Below are 20475 nucleotides of genomic sequence, written 5' to 3' on the forward strand. Positions count from 1 at the left end.
GAAGGTAATGTAGACAAGGGGAATTACCTTAGAGAAGTGGGGGTGGTGTGGGGTGGGGTAGGTGGGGGAGAGGGTGTCTGTTATGGAAATTGTATGTAGAGTTACAATGCATGTAATGAAGCTTTCTGCACACTCTCTTCTGTTGTTCAATTTTGTCAAGCACCTCCTGTGTCCCTGCAGCCTTGTTTTTGTCTTCAATACCTTGAATATGACTCATCATACAAGGAACATTTCACACAGAACTAAGGTGACACTGGCTCCGAATACAATTTGAGATTTGTGTAACATTTGATACAAACTCTTAAAGAAAAACAATTTTGCATTGCAGATCATTCTGTTGTCTAGAACTGCAGATCAGCCCAGACACAATTCTCAGACTCATAACTCAAATCTGAGCACAGAGACCTGTGACGCATATTTTTAGATTCAGTGTGATTTATGCTTCTAGAAGTTATCACAAATGTCCAACATCCATCTTAAATAAACATCCATAAATCTGAGAAAAAAGACGCATCTTATAAATCCAGAACTTGCCTGAGAATCATCACTTTTTAAAAAATTTACTTCAATATGAAAATAATACAGTGACAGTTTTCTGTACGTCCATGGCAGCACTGCAAACAGACACTTCTAACAGCTACTTCAGCAAACTTGTAATGGTGCCAATGTGACAAAATATGAACAAATATAGGCTGTAGTTCCAAAACCTAGAGCATGAATATCCCTCAAATCAAGTCCTACAATATACAGAGGTGTAAATAAACTGCATTATTCTCAAATACTACAGCCAGTGAGTCACTGCTTTTAGAGGATCTGTCACTACTCTCATTGGCAATGAGGACAGGTTTCTTCCCAACGCCTTTATTGTCTAAAAACAATGGTCACACTCATCAGTGTGATGGAAATAATAATGAAGCTCCTTTTTCTTTTCTATTTCAGCAGAAACTGTCAGTGTCACAGAAAAAAAGGTACAAAGAAGGCTGAACATTACAGTTCTCTCCTCTGATAGATTTCTGGAATTTTAAAATAAGACAACGTTAAAATGACAATTATCTTAAAAGAGCTGTGCACTGAGTCACAAGAAGCTGCTGCATAGATTTCGACTTTCCTCAGCCTTCCTTTTTTTCTCACATGCAGGTACATTTAAATTCCTGATTATGCACACAAAAAAGTTTACATAGAAATATGAGTAAGCAACCATTCTGAAGCTGCAAAAATTATATATATATATATCTTTAACAGACCAGCAGACAGACATGCAGGCAGTGTAATACTCCCTCTACTGAGGACTCTATTTCCATTCTCTGCTGTGATCATCTTGGCCTTTTGGGCCAAAGTATCTCCTCTGCTGAAGCATAACGGCCGAAACAGCAGCTCCCTGTCGGATTAGGACATCACTGTCAAATGGTGGCCCGCTCCACTCTGATGGACCTATTAGCAGGACGCATGTCATTGTGAGGCTTTGCAGAGAAGACAGGATGTAGAAATGAGGGGTGTGTCTCGCTTTATTTCTCTGCTGTTTTTCAGAGTTTAGACAGAATGAATAAAACAGCAAAACATCACACCATCAAATAATTTTAAAAGGTTGCACACTTGCAGCACTCGTATTTTCTGTACAGATTATTAAGTATTTCTGAAAATTACCTTTTTTATGCTAGTTTGCTTGGTTGCATGGCTCTAAACATTGTAAGATCTTTGTGGATGCAGACATCAGCTGCACCTTTGGGTGTTATTGCCTGGTTCAAATGTTAAAGCTTAGTCTACGACATGCATCAAAATTCTTGTTGCACAGGAGACAATAACTGCTACAAATTCAAGACTTTTACTGTTGTTGTTTGTTTAAACTATAAATATGATGATTGATATGATACTTGATGCTATGAACCATAACTGAGATTTATTCACATGATTAAGAGCAGCATTTAAACTGTCAATGAAGGTTCAGAGTGGGAGGATGTGGTCGAGTGCGGTTGTCACAACCACTGTGCTGTCTTGTCTTATATACAATGTGAAGTGAATCTCAAGCTAAAACTAAAACCAGTCTTGGTTTAAATATTGAGACAAAAAAAAAAAAAAAAAAAAAAAAAATATATATATATATATATATATATATATATATATATATATATATATATATATATATATGTATTCCAAGGCAGAAGCTAATTATTGGCTGAGTAACCTCTGAAGCAGTCTGGCTTGATGGAAGTTTGCTTGGCTTGGTGATGGTTGGCAAGTAGCTAACACCTGTTTCAAAATTTAGAATTGCTATCGGGAATCTTTGATCAGATGGCAGAGAAAAGATCTGTACTTTTCTTAACTCTTTTTGAGGCGGTTCTTATGTGTCCCTTCATTTGAGCATTTAATCTTTTTCCAGCTCTCAAATACTTTGTTATATCCCCAAGAGAAATTCCCTAGTGGGCATTAAACTTTTCCATGCTTGCAACAAATTCAAGTATATTGCAACCAATTATATGTCAGGCGAGGGTGCGGGTGGTGTTGCTGAAAAAGAGCCAAAATAAAATAAATACATAAATGAATAAAAGAAAGTAAGAAAAAAAATCCAGAGACATGCAGTAATCTAATGCATTATGTACACCTTCCTCCACAACTGTCATGTGATCATTTGATTTATCACTGACATTTTAATACCATGTGCACATCTGAGGAAAGCATGAAATGACCTGAAATAACTGTTTCCTCCATGCTCACCCACATATTTACTTTCTCCTTCCTTGAAGCCAATTTAAAGTGCAAAACATCTTGTAAATTAACTGAACATTTGTGAGACGCTAACTGGAGAGACGGCTTTATTGGCTATTTACTGTTGCAACTCTGATTAATTTGTTGTACAATGTAAACAGGCAGATTTTAACAGTGATTAATTTAACTTTAATTAATCACCATTATGCATTTATGTGCAAGTGCACAATGCGGACATAAAAGGGCTTCTTTGTCTCTTGAATTCTAGACAGACCGTAAAAAACAAACAATCAAACAAACAAAAAAAAAAAAAAAAACTGTATCAAAAGTTTATTCTAAAGTAATGAGTAATTCTATGTTCGTGAAATCTTGTCTGGAGTAAACCCTTTAGCTCTATCAGCCATCAATCTGGCAGCGCACACAGCAGCAGGGGAGTGTGGTCGAGTGCAGAGGAAGCTGGAGTTCCTCCTCGTCACAGTGAGGGGAGACGGTTGCTGTGAGGATTCTGCAATTTCCCCCGAACTCCCACTCTCTGCAGACAGCTGATGTTTATCTGCTCTGCCCATCTGGGCCTTGTGACTAAACATCTGGTAAAGCTGCCACTGTGCATGCAGTGTTTCGCAGAGTGAAGACAATGAAGGGGCACTTCTGTCCACCCCTTCCAACAAGATCTCCAGGGGCAGGGAGGACTTTATCTCTGAGATGTCACAGCTAAAACCTGACTCAGTTACCAGAGTGCTGTCCAGCACTCAAGATGTTTATCTTCTTTTTTAGTTCAGCGGTGTAGTGGATTTTTTCCCAACCGTAGCTTTATTCATTTGTAATCACAATAATGGAGGAGGGCCTGATTTGAAACGAGAAGCACATTCCTTCCTCATAGCTCCTCTCCTTAATTTTCAGACTCCAATTAAGATCTCATGGAAAATGATCATTTGTGGGTATTATTGCTACGTAATAATGCTACGCCACCAAAGCAAAAATGAGGCAATAAATTCTACTTATCTTTTCAAGGTGAAGAATGCTCTGGAAAATGTTCATGGCCCATACAACATGGACCATTTCCCTTTTTGTGGTCCTTTGGTAAAAAAGGTCTTTTAATTGTGGTTAAAAAGCAGGTGTCTCTCCATCATCATTACCTTGTCTCCCAGTTTAGCATGTGTGCTTTTCTACCTGTTTGCCTGTTTTCAACTCTTTTACAAAAGACCAAGCCTGCACAGCCACCCTTTCTTCCTTCTCAGGCTTTCCCCTAGAACGAGATGTTTTGGAGCGACTTCATCCATTATGGATGCTATATTTTAAGGGGATGATCTGTGCAGGATGATATAAATATCTCCTTTTGGTTCCCAGCAGGATGGGAGAAGCAGCACAAGACAGGCTACCATGTAGTGTTAGAACAGGGCATCTTTATTATTTGATTTGATGTCCAAAGTTAAAGAAAGCAAAGACGCACACGTGACTAGCAGATGGCAAAGCTCTCTTTAATTCATGAGTTGTGGCAAATCTCTTGACACCTCAATGATACAGTTCACCAAATATGTATTCAGCGTTAGAGAGAAAGAGCTATTATTGCAAGCCACAACACCTCCATCTGCTTTAAAATAACTCCAAAAGATCACTGCTCCACAGTGATGGGTTTGACAGCTTCTGCAATGTAGTGCAACTTTCTGATCCTGAGTTTTTGCCCTTTGTGTCCTCTGTTACAGCATTGCGGGGGTCTGTATGTTAGCATACAAAAGCAGCATGTGGTAAAGCCTGACAGTTATGTGTGTTGATGGTCAATTGAGAGAGAGAGTGAGCTGCAGGCCTCTCCCACTGTGGCCAGATCCACTGCTCTATTAGTCTGGCACTGTGGAGGAAGCCAACCTACTGTTGAGAGAATATGTCTGCACGTGCACACATGCACACACACAAAAATGCACAAACACAGGGGTATTCAGCACCACTGTTGATTTGATATGCAAAGAGCAGAGGAATAGAGCTTCTTTGATTAACAGAATCATGTGCTCTTAATTTAGCACGGTATTTCATAACTTTTCGGTAAAACACTCCGGAGACGATCTACAAGAGGAGAACAGTGCGTGGCTATGAAGTCTATGGAACAGTGCCAAGCAGCAGTGAATCAGTTATGCTCAAGGCACATAGAAATAATTCATTGCAGTGCTCTGAAAGCAGTTGAGGCATGGGTGCAACACAGAACAGATTTCCTGTGTGGAGTGCATGGTCTAGGTATTATTTCTGCTTGAATTCTAGGATCTAGAAACTAGACTGGAACTCTGGGACTGTCCACTGCCAGACTGCCAGTGTGCTGTGTGGTTTGGAATATGATAGCAATTAAAATATGGAGAGTAAAACTGCAGCTCATCTCCCATCTACTGACATAAGTAGGATTTTGTAGGAGACTCCACAACAGAGACCAAATGTCATCTGTGTTGTAGATGAATACAAGGCAAACCCCTGCATAGAATTTTTTTTTGTTAAAATCACATTAATGTGATTCCATTTCATTTTTTATTTCCTTTTATTTGCAGAGGTTGTTCTTTCTGCTTGTATTGTCAGTGTCTCACACATCTCTCCTTTCTTTTTTCAGGAGCCCGCTGAGGAGCCCACTGGCTCATCTCTTGACATTCTGCCTGCTTGAAGGAAAACTAAATGCACCTGAGTGGTTCAGCAGAAGGAGAGAAGAGAGGCAAACTTTCCACCTTTGTTCTTGCTTTATGAGAACGCTCTCTGTGGACTCTGTCTCAGCTCACTGTGCACTGTTTAGTTACTGCATGTAGCCACCACTCACAGGTGCAGGAGAAGACTGAAACACAAAGAGGAAAGAAGAAAGGGTAAGAGATAAAGAGAGCGAGGCTGCATAATTAGTATTGCCGAGTTTGTGTCAGAGCTAGAAACCATGAGAAGAGACTTCTAAAGACAACTGTGCTCTGAAAAATATTGCAGCTAACCTTCAGGACATTTGCATGTGTGCGTGGTTATATGCGTGCGCTCTTCTGTCATTTTCAAAGGACTTGAATTTGTATTTGGATGCGGATTTAGCCTTTCATTATGACTCTGCGAGGAGGCTTTGAGAGAGTGTGGATTGGCTGCCATAGAAGTGTCTGCTGCTGGGTGTTGCTGCTGGCTTGTTATTTCTTGATCGCCTTGGCAGCCAAACCCAAAATGCCGGGCCACACACACCTCAATTCAATACGCATCGATGGGGACATATCTCTGGGTGGACTGTTCCCAGTGCACGCGAGAGGGAATGACGGCAAAGCCTGTGGTGAGCTGAAGAAGGAGAAAGGGATCCACAGGCTGGAGGCCATGTTATTTGCCTTGGATCGTATTAATAATGACAATGAGCTGCTGCCTAATATCACTCTAGGGGCACGCATACTGGACACCTGCTCCCGGGACACCCATGCTCTGGAACAGTCACTGACATTTGTTCAGGCACTGATTGAGAAAGACTCGACTGATGTCAAGTGTCTCAGCGGAGGGCCGCCCATCATCACTAAGCCTGAGAGAGTGGTGGGAGTGATTGGTGCATCTGCCAGCTCCGTGTCAATCATGGTAGCCAACATTTTGCGTCTGTTCAAGGTCAGTTTCTTCTACAGCATCTACTTCTCACTTGAGTTTTTCATCAATATCTTTCTAATCATGGTTGCAGAGCACGCGTATTTCATTTAATTCCCCACAGCATATGCTCAGCAACATATTTTTTGGAGTTCAGAATTTCAGTTGAAAACAATATGAACAAAAGGCAAACTTTTGTCATCACATAAACACAAACACACACAATCGCACACATACATTATCATTCCATATCTCCCTGTCCATGTTCTTTCTTTTGTCTGTTTTATTTTCCTCATAAACTTACATCACATTAGTTTCAGTCCTTTTTTACCACTGTCCAGAAAACTAGGCGCTGATCATTACACCATAATTCTCCACACTAATGATATTAATTTGCCAAGAGTCCTTAGTGTTGCCTTCTTCTAATTAATTCAGGGAAACCATGCATGGAACCAAAGAGCTCATTGCACTGATATTGAATATAGTGTGTAAATGAGCTTCTGCATTGTGTTGACTCACCAGATGCAAATGTAATGTGCAAATGAGAGCAAAACATAAACAATATATGACAGGACCTTTGTAATACCTGCTCAGTGCTGTCAAACCAAACTATAGGCCACAACCAAACTAATGAGCATATGGACTGTGTCAAAATAGATTGTCTTTAATTTTGTAATATCCCAATATTCATGCCAGACCATTCATTGAGAAAGACAGTGTAAGAAACCATTGCTCTATGAACACAGGTAAGGATTGACTGACTAAACATTTGGATATACAGTCAAGTTTATATAAATACTTAGTCAAGTATTTTTATAGCCCAATATCACAAACTTCTGGATGAGCAACAGAGGAGGGATCACTCTTCCAGGATGGACAGATGTGCAATAGATGTTGTGTTTACAGAATAGCACAACAAAGTAGATTTACGGTATGGTGAAGAATATGATCCGAGAGGACATCGAGCAACTTCCAGGTGCTACCAACAGATAGGACCACAGTCACACAACCTCCTCTGCACCATGAAGACCGAGACCAATCTGAGTAATCAAAGAATGAGCCACTAACTGGAAGATAAGGCATAAAGAAGAGTTTCAAGTTTGGATTTAAATCCCTCAATGAAGTCAGGCAGTCTGATGTCAGCAGGGAGGTTGTTCCAGTGGAAAGGGGCACGATAAGAAAAGGCCCTGCAGCCTGCTGACTTCTTTTTAACTCTGGGAACAGACAGAAGCTCTGTATTCTGACAGCAAAGAGCACTGAATGGAATATAAGATTTAAGGAGATCAGACAGGTATGAAGAGGCTTGTCCGTTTCTGATTTTTTTATGTCATGAGAAGCATTTTAAAGTCTGATCTGACATGGATAGGGAGCAAATGAAGGGAAGCTAAAATTGGTGTAATGTGGTCAAATATTCTGGATTTAGTTAAAAGGTGCAGCATTCTGACCCATTTGAAGACTTTGAAGACAAGTGAGAGGGTAGCATCAAATGTACAGTTGTTGAGTGTTACTGTTGGTAACTACTTGGTCAAACTGGTGTCTATGTCAGGCCAGGCCAATGACCAGCATCCTTATATGAATCTAGGAGCAGGAAATGTTTTGACATCCAGCTCTTCATGACAGACAAGCAGGCCTCTAATTTGAGAAGGTTCATATGCTTTTACAGGAACATAAAACTAAGTATCATCAGTGTAACAGTGGAAACTGATTCCATGACTGTGCGTAATTTGGCCAAGAGGTGAAATATACATATAGAGAAAAGCAGAGGGCCAAGAACTGAGCCCTGGGGTACTCTATATTTCACATCAGAAAATACTGATGTAGTGTTCCTCTAGGAAACACACTGTATTCTTTCAGATAAGTGAGAACCAGGCCAGAGATGTCAAATTGGTTTTCCCAGGCGGACTAAGAGTATACAATGATCCAAGGTATCCAAAGCTGCAGAGATCAAGTAAGGGAAGCACAGAGGTGTAATCTGACTCCATAGTAAGCAGAAGATCATTTATCACCTCAGCAAGTGCAGTTTCAGTGGACTGACAGGCCCTGAAAGCAGTTTGAAAAGGTTCAAAAACATTACTGCTAGATATGTGGGTTGAAAGCTGCTGATGCACAACTCTTTCTAGTTTTTGAGAAGAATGGAAGGTTAGAGCCTGTCAATAATTATTAAGAGACCCTGGATCAAGTTGCGGTAGTGATGTAACAGGGGAGACAGCCAGATCATTGGTAAGCCAATCAATCAGTATGAATCTATTTAACCCTATAGAGATTGAGCATAAAGAATATAATGGCATTACTTTTCCTGTTACTAATCAATTTAGCTTTGAGTGATTCATAGCAGACTACTGGGTTTCAAGTAGCTTCCAAATAGTAAAAGAATATGATATGTAGCCTTTGTTCTATTCAGACAGGTTGCATCATTTAAAAGGGCCCTATAGAGGATGAGATCTGAATCACCTGCTGTGACATTGATTCAACAATGGTTCACCTGTCTGCTGCCATTCTAGGGCGGCAGACAGACAGACAACTGCTCAGCAGAGGGCAACAGGGTGAATAGTCCAATACACCACGTCACATGGCTGATTGATATGTTACAAGTCAACCAGAATAAATGCTGCTTTCCTACATCCTTGCTGTCTTTTTAGATGAACTGTCTGACACAAGGCTGGCATCAGTGTCCAGCCATCACAAGCATCTGTCCTCCACATCCACAGGTTTTTTTATAGTGCAATGCACAGACCCATCAAACAGCTTTCACCATCATAGGAATGCACATTCTTATTATCCTTACCACTGAGCAAAAAGGCGATAGCATTAGGATCACACATACCGACATCCTCTCAGTCAGCTCAGTCAGATTCTGTGGGAGATGCTTCCACAGTAGGCCATCAATGACCACCAGTCCACAATCGAGCGGAGTTTGGGGGGCAGCAACACTGCTCTGAAATTCGTGACACATACGAGCCTCTTCTTAGTACAGAGTACAGGGTGGCAGTGAGATATTAATACATCACCAAAAAATACATCCCTGCCATCTTTCCATCTTTACCTCCTTGCAGAAGGCAACAATGGCAGCAGAAAAACTTTGCCTAAAAACCTGGGCTGACTGCCACACCTTATGCTATTCCACATCTCTCCAACCCCAAATGCTCCACTAAACAAGGCTGTTATTGCTGCCAGACTCCTTATGAAGGGGACACGAACCACCAGAGGAGGCTCTGTTCACTAACAGGCCTGTGAAACATCTTCACAGAGCTAATTGGCAAGCCAATGTTTGGCCAGGATTTTGCCAATGAGTCGTTGTGTGTTCCAAACAGTATGCCAAATCCTGCAGTGGGAACAAATTATTTAAGGTTTTCCTTTTTTTCCTCTCAAAAGGGCATTGAGCAGCACCATCCAAGACTCACTGTTCTTGGGCAAAGAATTCGTTTTTTATGAGTATAGTGTAACTCAGATTCTGTTTGGGCTTAGATGGACCGAAGCAGGAATCCTTCTTTGATGGGCAATGGTCTTAAAGGTATCTCTCCAGTGGGCTTGGACAGCCTCCTCTACAGCGTCTTGAGCACGACTGGTAAACCCCACTGAGGGACAGAAAAGAATGTTACAGGATGCTGCCACTTCACTCCCAGCAGGAAACACTATTTCAAGAGATGGTTGCTAAAAAGTACCTCTCTCCAAGCCACTCAAGACAAGAGATGCCTAACACAGACACTTACAGAACAGACAGACAAGTCTGGACAGTTTGCGCGTCAGATTCTTGGGCTGGTCATGCAAGCATTGGATAGCTTGTACCATTGCTAGGTGCAATCCTCGAATCTCTAGTCTGTCCTCGACATAAGCACAGAGATATCAGGAGCAGCCATTAGTTGGGTATGTTCTGCACATCACAGCACAGCTGCAGAATAACCATGAACTGATCCTGTCTGACTCTCTGCATCAGCAGTGGGATCAGTTAGAAGGAGAGAAAAGCGTAGAACAGGCTTTTAGATAATGGACTATGTGCAAATGCATCCACCTCCGTTGGTGGCTAAGGGGAAAAACACAGGGTATTCAGTCTGTACACATACAGTTCACATTATTTCAATTTAAAAAAGTATAAGGAAGTCTTGTGTCAGTAGAGTATGAGAGATTTCAGGTTTTGGAACAACAGCATTGCTTAGCAATACATTCACAATAAATAGTGCACAATATATAGTCTCAGCATCGTCATTCTGTTGTGAGTATGCATAATAGTCACATCACAGAACATGGAATGCCAAGGAAGAACAGACTCAAACAAATCATGCTACAAAAAGGAAAACTGACATGGCTCTCATATCCTACACAAGAGAAGTGTGTCTGATATAATTTTCTCGATTTAAGGTTTCTTGGACACATGGGGTTTTTTGCACTGGGATTTCTCCAGTTTGTATTTGCAACTCTTTTTTTGACAGCACATATTGGATCACCTCCAGTCAGGTATGTGGACAGTGACTCTGTTTGTAAAACTGAAATCTGACAGAAAAATTCTTCATTAACCAGTCTGAAAACTATCTCACACCTCACTGATCATAAAATAACAGACACAATATTGATTGCAAATAAAAATAAAAATCAGTTACAACAATGGTGGCAACCTTGATTAAATCATAATTGTTAAGATATTTACTCCTGTATTTCAAATAAACTTTTGGAGAGAACTGAGAAGCTTTAAAAAGCCTTTAATCAACTTATCTTCTGTTTGGGACTTGACAGGCGGAACAATTTTTCATGAATCACACTTAAAGAGAAACAAGAAGCCATGGAAATGTGATTTGTATGGGGCCCTGAATTGCCCCCAGGTGAAAAGAATACTACAGGGTTTAATATTTTCAATATTAACACAACAGTGGGTCACAAGACAATATTGCATATGCATGTGGCAGACCCTCTACTTACTTTCAATTTTCTGAAGTGCACCAGATATATTGGACTCCTTGCTTTAATTTTTGCCCCTCTTCCTCATTCCTTCATCATTTTCTCTTCAGGATTTAAGATATGGTAATAATGTAAAAATAATAATAATAATAATAATAATAATGTAAAAGATTTGATCAAATGTCTCCACTGTGCAAACTTTTATCTCTACATCCCAGCATACTCTGTTTTAACCACTTGCATTATATACGAGTTGACTTGATGGCACTGTTTGATTTTAGTTTGATAAGTAGTTCTGATTTTTTTTCGGTAAGGTGATTCTTAGTAGAAGCAGGCTTTTGAGGTAAAATCTATTAAATTGTTGAATGCATTTTACTATAGGTAAAAAAATCTTGCCAGGCAATGCATTACCACTGCAAATGACAAATATCACACAATATATTTAGAGCCACTGCTGCCATTAAAATGCAAACTAAGGGGATTGGTCATTTAGTTGGCCGTGTTTTCATTTTCTCTCAGCTCCGGTGGAAATGCATGAACGTCTGGTGAGTTGGGAACAAAATTATGCTCATTCTCTGGCAGTTGTCCAAAGGCATTGTGGGAAATGCAGGTAATCACTGACTGAAGTAGAAGATGAGTCAGGCTGAGGGAGAATGGGTATACTCAAGGATAATTCATGCAATACAGATAAGAGCTACAGAAAACAAATTGATGATATCCAGCAATGCAAGAATGTGCTAGGACAGATTTTTACTTGAAATAAATTTTATGATGAGCTTTCATACTATTCAAATTTCACACCCTGGAATATACGACCCATCAGAAACTCCTTAGTTAGGATACTCACTTATAAGTAAAGCTAAAGTTGTACTTTCACACGTCAGGACTCAGCAGGTTCTGGTTCTTTTCTCCATCATTAAAGTCACATACAACCATAAGGCAAGGAGGGCTTCACTGCTCACCACTTCCCTCTAATGACTTCAAAACTCAGGCTTGGCTCCTCCCAACCTTTCAACCTATTTCTTTTCCTCAACTGAGCTGTTGGGTTGAAGCCAAACTGATGACGGTGACTCTCCTTTACCTTATTTGCTAGTCAGTAGTTGCTTGTGACTTTATGTCTGCTAGATCTGTTTTTTCCCCAGAGTTGCTTCGTCAAATTCATATTTACTTGTCAATTTGATAGCTACAAAGAGAACATGCATGAACGCATATAACCTAAACATAATATACAACATCATTTTGGAACTGCTTGCTATCCTCATGAGGCGAGAATCTGTTTTCAGACTATTGTGTGATTGCCTTCATGTTTGCAATTGTTTTTCAGCTCCCTACTTTTGAGCTTCTCCTTATCCTCCACACAGTCTTAAAGTGGCTGAGGGCAAAGTGTTTGCTCAGCACTTCAGAGCAGGCAGGATTCCGTCCCTGTGGTGTGTCATGAATATTTTACTATATTGTTACGTAATTTACACCCAGGGATTGGGGTTGAAAGCTCCCTCTTTGCATCCCTTCATCCCTGGGTCCAGCGCTAGGTCTGATTTCATCAGCTGGGTCCTTATATTGCTATATAAGCAGAAGCAAAGTCCATCACCACTTGAAGTAATTAGTGGCTAGTTGCTTATGATACTCAAGACAGACTGAGTGTAATTAAAGCCCCAGGCTTTTGATTGTGTCTCTTATACATCGCTGAAAGCAGCTATACGGACTGGCTTGAGGGATATTGCTGTGGCAGTCAGAAACTGCAGGAGCATGCACTGCGTTTCAGGTGTTAGAGTTGACTTGCTGAGACAATCATAAGCTTTCAGACAAAGGGGGATAGCTTGGGCAACTTCCACACAGCAGCTCTCTAAATTAGGTACAAGCAGGCACAGTCAGTCCACAGGAAGTCTTTCCTCTGTGGAGGAGTGAACTTGGAAGTGTGGAGACAGATGGAGGGAGGAGAGACAGTAGCTAGGTATACTGTGAGCAGGGAGAAGAGGGTTAACTCGTTTCCTGTTGTGCTGTCTGTGAAGCAGAGACCCTGCATCCGCCTCTCTCTATTCCCTCATTAGAGACAGAGGAGGAGGCCCTCAGGCGCAGTGCCTTACTCCCCCTCAGCATTTCACTGTGTTGAGACAGGGCTCTTATTGGATTACCCCACCAGCCTACAGTGAAGATACACTGAAAGCTTTAGAGGCTCTCAAAAATATCCACACAGCTGCTCTTTACTTGCACTTGTTAATGGTCAATCTATTAATCTAGCTGTAAAGGTAAATATCACTTTCTATCACTGCCAGACCTGAATGAAAATAAAGCAGCATTAAAATGTTGTATATAAAATGCTGCTGTGAAGCTACAGTGCTGTTTTTAAAAGGTGACAACTTAAAATGATACATTGTGTAGCCAAGTTCCATTTCAAAGCCAAATTGAGAAGTCCACTAAAACATGGGGCAACAATGAGAATCCAAATATTTTGAGATGTTAAAATTACATTAATCAGTTTTATTATGACCTCAACTAGTCATTAGCCATTATATATAAAGTTTTTATAGTAAGCGTGTTAGCAAAGACTTTATTTATACACTCCACAGACATAGAGAAACATTAGCATACATTTGGAGCTGTCCAATAGTCCAAAATTCACCTTCCTTATAGCTCAGTTTTGGTCTCCAACTTCTGAAGAAACTATGGCTTTTTAGCTGCAAAATGCTAATTATTGCAATAACCTGAAAGATGCAAAAACGCTTCATAAAGCTGTGATTGCAATTTGATAAGTCTCTGTTGGCTTGTCACCACCAGTGACCTCTTCCGCATAACTCCCATTGCACATGTGAGTGTAGCTTCAAAATCTGTATGATGTCTTGTGATTTATGGACACGTGAACTAAGCTTGCAGCCGGATTTCTTGCAAGCGAGAATCCACCTTGCCTTGGTTCGGACAAATCAGTGTCCTATGAGGGAGGAACTACTGGCAACCTTGCGCGTGTGAAGACAGATCGAAGTGAGTGTTAATTTACAATAATGGTGGCTCCTAAAAAGGTTAGCATAGATGCTGCTCTAGCATCAGTTGTATCAGACCTGGAAAATATTCATTTCTTGAAAGAGGAGCAAACAGCACTGAAGGCTTTTCTCCGTGGAAAAGATGTTTTCGCTCTTCTCCTGACTGGCGCCATGCAGCAAGACTCTGTGATAGACAGTGATAGTGAAGGATAGTTCATCCAATCACCTGCCAAATATTTTTTGAAAGTGCCTGCCCTTTTCCAGTCCGTTTCCAACAAAGCCGTCCCAGGTAGTTCAGTGCTCATGTAACAGTGAGGTTACATGAGATGGAAGATTCAACCACCTGACCTTTTTTAAAAAGTTACAGTATGGTTGGATGTCCACTTATAGTAATAATAACACGAGAAAGGCATATTTTGTAATAATTGCTCTATTCCAGTAGGACTTACATTCCCACCCCAAATGCTACACTGTGACTTGTTATTGCTTTATCACACCTGGACAGTGTTCCCAAGTTGTGGTCTATCACCTTCACAATCCCTTAACCCGTAACTGAGGAGAGAGAGGTCTGGACAGGAAACTTGATTCTGACTGAGCTTACTCCCATTCTGTGCTAAGTGTAATTTGGTCCACACTACGCTACATTAGTTCATTCATGCAGCGCCATTCCCTGAGACCCACCAATCCATGCCTGACAAATCACACATACTTGCTGGAATCCCTACTCCTGCAAAGTCCAACCAATGCAAACAAACGGGGAAGCAAATCAAATTAATGCCTTAAAAACAAGCAGCAAGCAATTGTTTTCAGCTTGTTCACAGACCAGTGGACTTTCCATAGTTTTATCTTTGCCCCTCAACTTGACTTTTACAACTGAGCAGACCAAATTCGTGAAGCGTCTCTCTCGACCCCAGATTGCAGGCGTCCCCCATCTACCATGCTCTGTCTATAGAAGAACAGCTCCTTTAGTTCAGGATTAGTTCCAACTCAACACACTTTGCCCACCCAAGCCCAAGCGGTCAATTCCCAGGACAGTCATGAGTAGGGGCTGCCCAGAACCTTGTCTTTTATTCTTGGCACTATTTTATCCCCTTTCTCCTGCCGTTTGCAAATCCCTCAGCAGGCAATCCGAACTACTGCTGGCAATCACCAACCACAGTGAAAAAAAGCTACTGTGTGGCTGCATCCTCCTGTGCATTCTCTTTCTCGATATGTTAGGTTTCACTCAAATTAATTTCTGGCATTTAATTAGTGTGCACTAACAAGCCTACTGAGGACATGCTGGCAGAAGGGTAAAAATGTCTTTTCTTTTTCAAATGTATGATTACATTCTGTTGAGCACTGCTGTGGAATTCTCAAATCCAAGAGGGACAGAGAAGAGCAAAACATAAATATCAACAAGGTTTGCTTATGTTCTCTGTGTTGGTGCTGTCACTGAACCGCAGCGCTCGCGATCTCCCACTTTCTAATATTTAGATGTACATCTGGCACCCTGCTCTGACTTTTCAATAAAAATTTAAGAAACTCACAGTTTCTCAACAGAATCTAACAAACAGAGCACAGCCATCACATAGCTTCCTTGAAAAGAGCGTGGGATTAAAGGCTTGGAGCTGTCTCACCTGTGTAATCTCACCATCAACCCACCAATCCATCACTGTCCTGCTGTGTGAGGCTGCGCTGCTTAAATTTTTACTCACAATGTAACAAAGGAGGAGAAGACCTTGAGTAGCTCGAACACATTTAAATTAAAAGGAATCTGCGGTGCTGTGACAGCTTCCATATTGATTGTGGAAGGGTGATCATTATTTAATTTTTGTTTAACTTGAGCAGTCAAAGGGACAGTGTCAGCAGTGGAAAAATGAATGATGAACTGAGAGCTCAGCCTAGTGTCTTCTGTGCGCATTGATGACTAATAAATATAAAACATACGAGCAAGAAAAGGTCAATATAATAAAATTTTCATTCAGCCACTGTAAAGTTGCCTGAGATCTCAGAGGGATTGTTCTGTCAGCCTAATGCCAGCCGATATGCTCAGCATACCCTGCAACAGGGACAGAAAGTTTGGCCGCCTTCAGGCTAAGCAGCTTGGACATCATCCAGCCTTCCAGCACATGAGACAACAGTGAGGCTCCCATGAGTCACTGCTGTGTCACACAAAGGCACTCGCTTTCTGCTCAAAGGCTGTTGGGATTTACCATGAAACCAGAACATTAAAGGTATAATTCTGAAACAAACAAGACTGGGGCAAATTCATTCAAAACTTTCAACATAGTGATTTTTGTTTTGTGTTAAGCATACTAATATTGCAAAGTGAAAGCCTTTATGTATGTTATGATTTATTTAGTTATGATGTATTTATTTCCCAGTAAGGAAAAAATACATAATTTCTTCCATTTGCCGCAAGTGAACAAAGACTGCTGTCATTGTGGCGCTCATGCTGAATGGCACAATCCTCTGCTATTTCTTCCTTTACTGTGTATCGTACATACAATGTATTTTGCCATACAACCTTACAGAAACAAGACAAGAGTCCACAGCCACACTAACATGCTCACAGGGACAGTGCTAAAAGGCTGGCATTTAGCAAGTATAATGATAACCATGTTCAATACCTTAGCTTACCATTATTAGCATGCAAATGTAGGTAATTTGCACTAATACACAAAGCGGAACTGAGGCTGATGGGAATGTCCTTAGTTTTGCAGATATTTATTCTTAACCGTTGAAGTACAGGGCAAATTAAAGACTGACCTCACAATGGTGCCTGAATGTCTATACCAAATATAACTGAACTTGTCTTGGAACCATGAACATCTGTACAAAAATGTTTCCTGACCCTTCCAGTGGATGTTGAGATATTTCACTGGATACGTTAATACTTTAACCTATTGGTGGTGCTAGAAAAAATATGTGGGGATTTGTGGGGATCACCAAAGTTATTTCAGTCTGCACCAAAGTGGATCAAGTGGCCGATTTCTATTAGACTGGATAAAGATACCAAGCACTGAGCACCAGGCACATTTGCTTTTCATGATGTGTATTTTAATTAAGCAAATATAAACTCTCTGAAATGCAACATCTGTATCTATCAATGTGCAGTAGTTTACTAGGTGTGGCACAACAAAGATGTCTAATGAAGACACTACTAGTTTCAAGAATTTCTACTAATGAATTTCTACAGTAATTCCATTTATTTTCTTAAAGAAATCCTTTCAACAGATGAACATAATCTTATCCAAAACTTGCTCTAGAGACTTAATTTAACAAATTTTAAAGCAGTGAATCCATGTGATGTGATGAATAGGACACTGATCTCTAGAATATTTGCTTAGAATTTCCTAACTATCAAGTTTTGATTTTTAGAGACATGCCAAGAAAATCAGTAATGAGGTTGTTGTACCATTTGGATGTAAAAATGAGCCAATACAAATCAGCATGAATGAAATGGTCTAAGTGACTGCGACAGCTGATGCATACGCATGCTAACAGAAAAACATTAGATGATGAAAAATGTTGTAGTATTCTGTTTTTTGCTTCTTCATTTCTAAAGCTCTAGTATACATTTCTAATGCTTTTATACCAAATGGTCCCACTAGTCTCATGAATTTGTTTGAATCTTCCTAATTTTTTGATACCCTTGAGGACTTCCAGTTTTCTGTTTCTGCTGCAGTGCAAAGGTGGAGCGTGCCAAAGAAGACTATCCCATTTTTTTAAACCAGTTGATATCTAAAACCAGTGTCTTACAGGACTGAGTGCAAATATAGAGACCGAGTACAGAGACCAATCATTCATACTTTCCAAATATTTGTACTCACTCACATTAGCAGCTGGCAGAGAAGGATCAATTCTCATTTACAGGCTAATTATTGTCTCTAAAGAGTTTCCTCACTTGGAAAAAACACGATAAATCCTTACAGACTATTTGTTTGTCACCACCCCATCACCTTGTTTCTTCAACCTGCAATCATTAAACTATCAAGATTTGAAGACCTTCCATTACAAACACACACCTGGATATTGACCCATCGTCTTCAAGCTGTAGTGACAACATGCCTCATTTCCTGACATGTTTACCTCCTCCTTCTGAGCCTGAAAGTTCGTGTTTGGACCTGAAACATATTGCTATCGATTTCTCAGAAAGGTGACATGCTGATATTAAACTTTAGATAAATATGTCAACTTGGGTTTCAGTTTGTAGCCCAAAATTTCAATTTGTGCAGGCAAACATTTCTTGTCTGTATAATAAACACATGCCCTAATTTTCCTTTGCCTATACACTAGCAGCAAACTGTCAAGATCTCTGTTCTCAGACTCCTTCTCTCAGGATAATTTATTTTTATGAAATGGTATATCAGTAATAATTTAATCTGTGGGCAGTTCTAATGCTTAAAATTCTGCAAAATCTCTTAACCCGCAGCACCAACAGACTCATCCCATGTAGTGCTTAGCAGTTCTGACAATAAAGAAGATAATAAGAATAGCACAAAAAAAAAGTCTTCTCTCATGAGGCCGCTCAGCCACAGATTCTTTGTGAAACCTTGTTCTTAGGAACCAGCATTTTGTATTTCATGTTCGGGTAGCGCTTTGTATCCTGAGGTGCTTTCTATTAGTCACTGCTGATCTGTTTCATATAATATAATTTGTTTCAGTTAAACATGCAGTCTGCCCTCTGATGTAACATATCTTGTAGGTCATCTTATCCAGTTTTACTTGCACCACATTATAACTCATGATAATGCACCCCTGGCTACCCCTCAAGTATTTAAGCACTTTATGTGTGTATAAGGAATTCAACATGGGCCTCAGTAATAATAATGATATAAGGTGGATAAGTATAGAACTGGGCATTGTTTGAGGCTAATACTTGGTGCTGTTTCACATTTAATGGCACTTCAAAATGCCAAAAACCATTTAACCATGTTACCAAAGTTTCATGTGTAAAAGTTATTTTAACATTCACTTTTTGATGTTTTGCATTTTTGAAGATATAGAATAATTTTTTTGTAATTTAATTTGCTATATGAACTAACCAAATTATAACGCTATAGTGAACATTGCACAAAACAACTACAGCACACTTTAATTACCATTTATTAGTCCTGGGGACAGATGTGCAGATGCATATAATGTGACCAGAAAAGTTGTGGTCAGATTTCTAAAAATAGTTTGCAGATTTGTTAAGTTAAAGTGAAATTCAATGACAAAATATGTTGTTCATAATTTCCCTTCAGAACAACATGTATGGGTGTTTTCTGATCTGACACTCCTATTGAAAGACAACATCATTAGCCAGTGCTGTTCAAAGCCATTTCTCAGTTACGAACGTACCATAGAGGCGTACTGGACCTTTGTTGTCATGGGAACAATAAAAACAGTTAAGGAGTGGAAGGAAGTGGAACTGTCATGATTACAAAAATGACTCAGTTAGGTTTAGGAAAAGTTTGTGGATATGGCTGAGAAGTTACTGGTTGTTAAGGTTGGTGAGTGAAAAGAAAAGAAACAACGTATCAATGTCAACAAAGTGGTGGTTTAATCACATTGACAATGTCACATTCCTAATTTTGGCATGCATGACTTTGTAAAGCAGTGAGAGGATTTACTACCCTTAATATTACAACCTCCTGTCTTTTGTTTAACCCCAGATTTACTGTCTTATATGTCTCAATGACACTGCAAAGTCAACAGTACAGATGGTAAATCCACAAGATCCCACTGACCCCTGTTGGAGCATGACCATTACTTAAAGCCCAAGCAGTATCGACATGGAGAGGAATACAGTGAGTGGATGGACTTGTTCCAAAGTCATCCAGAGGTGTTGTGCCATTAGATTTGAATGATAGAGCAGTTTGTGTGACAGGAATCAATATCTGCAAATGAGCATAACAAATTAAATTTTTAATTCTGTCATTGCTATATTCAGAATACAAATATTGCTGATACAAATAGTGGAGTTCCCTTTGTGTCAAACAAACTATTAAATGGCTCAGTGGAAACATGAACTCACTTACAGTGTTTATTGTTTCTGTTGTAATGAGAAAACATGAAGATATGACAAGTCTTGCGGTGCAGATTTATGTTCTATCAGAGCAGTTGGTGCTAATTTTGTCTTAATCTTCTCAACATTATTTCTCTTCTACTATTCTGCATAAGAGATCAGATATAGTATATACTGTGTGCAAGTCTTTTGGTGCATGAAAAAATGAAAAAAAAAAGCAAATTAAAATCCTTTTCTTTAATACATATTTCCTATTTAATGAAAGTAATAGCTCTCACAGTATAGCTGAAAATATTCCTCCCTATAAAACATTATGCAGCCAGGGGGGGAAAAGCTTTAGATAATTATATTCAA

At 39.9% G+C, this 20475-nt stretch overlaps 1 protein-coding gene across 3 annotated transcripts in view; it reads left to right on the forward strand.

Moving 5' to 3' along the window:
* The window catches only part of LOC139620869 (metabotropic glutamate receptor 4-like), a 172078-nt gene that overhangs the window by 45142 nt on the left and 106461 nt on the right, over positions 1–20475 (forward strand). For 2 of the 3 annotated variants that reach the window (XR_011690895.1, XM_071476842.1), the window contains exon 2: positions 5291–6285. Coding sequence is in view for 2 of the 3 variants with exons in the window: in XM_071476842.1 (XP_071332943.1) it covers positions 5752–6285 (534 nt within the window). In the remaining variant the exon portion in view is untranslated. Of the gene's footprint in view, positions 1–2964; positions 6286–20475 lie in introns of those variants that run through there. The other variant, XM_071476843.1, reaches the window with a different exon arrangement.

Source organism: Trachinotus anak, unplaced genomic scaffold, assembly GCF_046630095.1.
Source record: "Trachinotus anak isolate AG129_WGS33_773 ecotype Australia unplaced genomic scaffold, CSIRO_AGI_Tana_v1 ptg000004l, whole genome shotgun sequence".
NCBI classification, from domain to species: domain Eukaryota; kingdom Metazoa; phylum Chordata; class Actinopteri; order Carangiformes; family Carangidae; genus Trachinotus; species Trachinotus anak.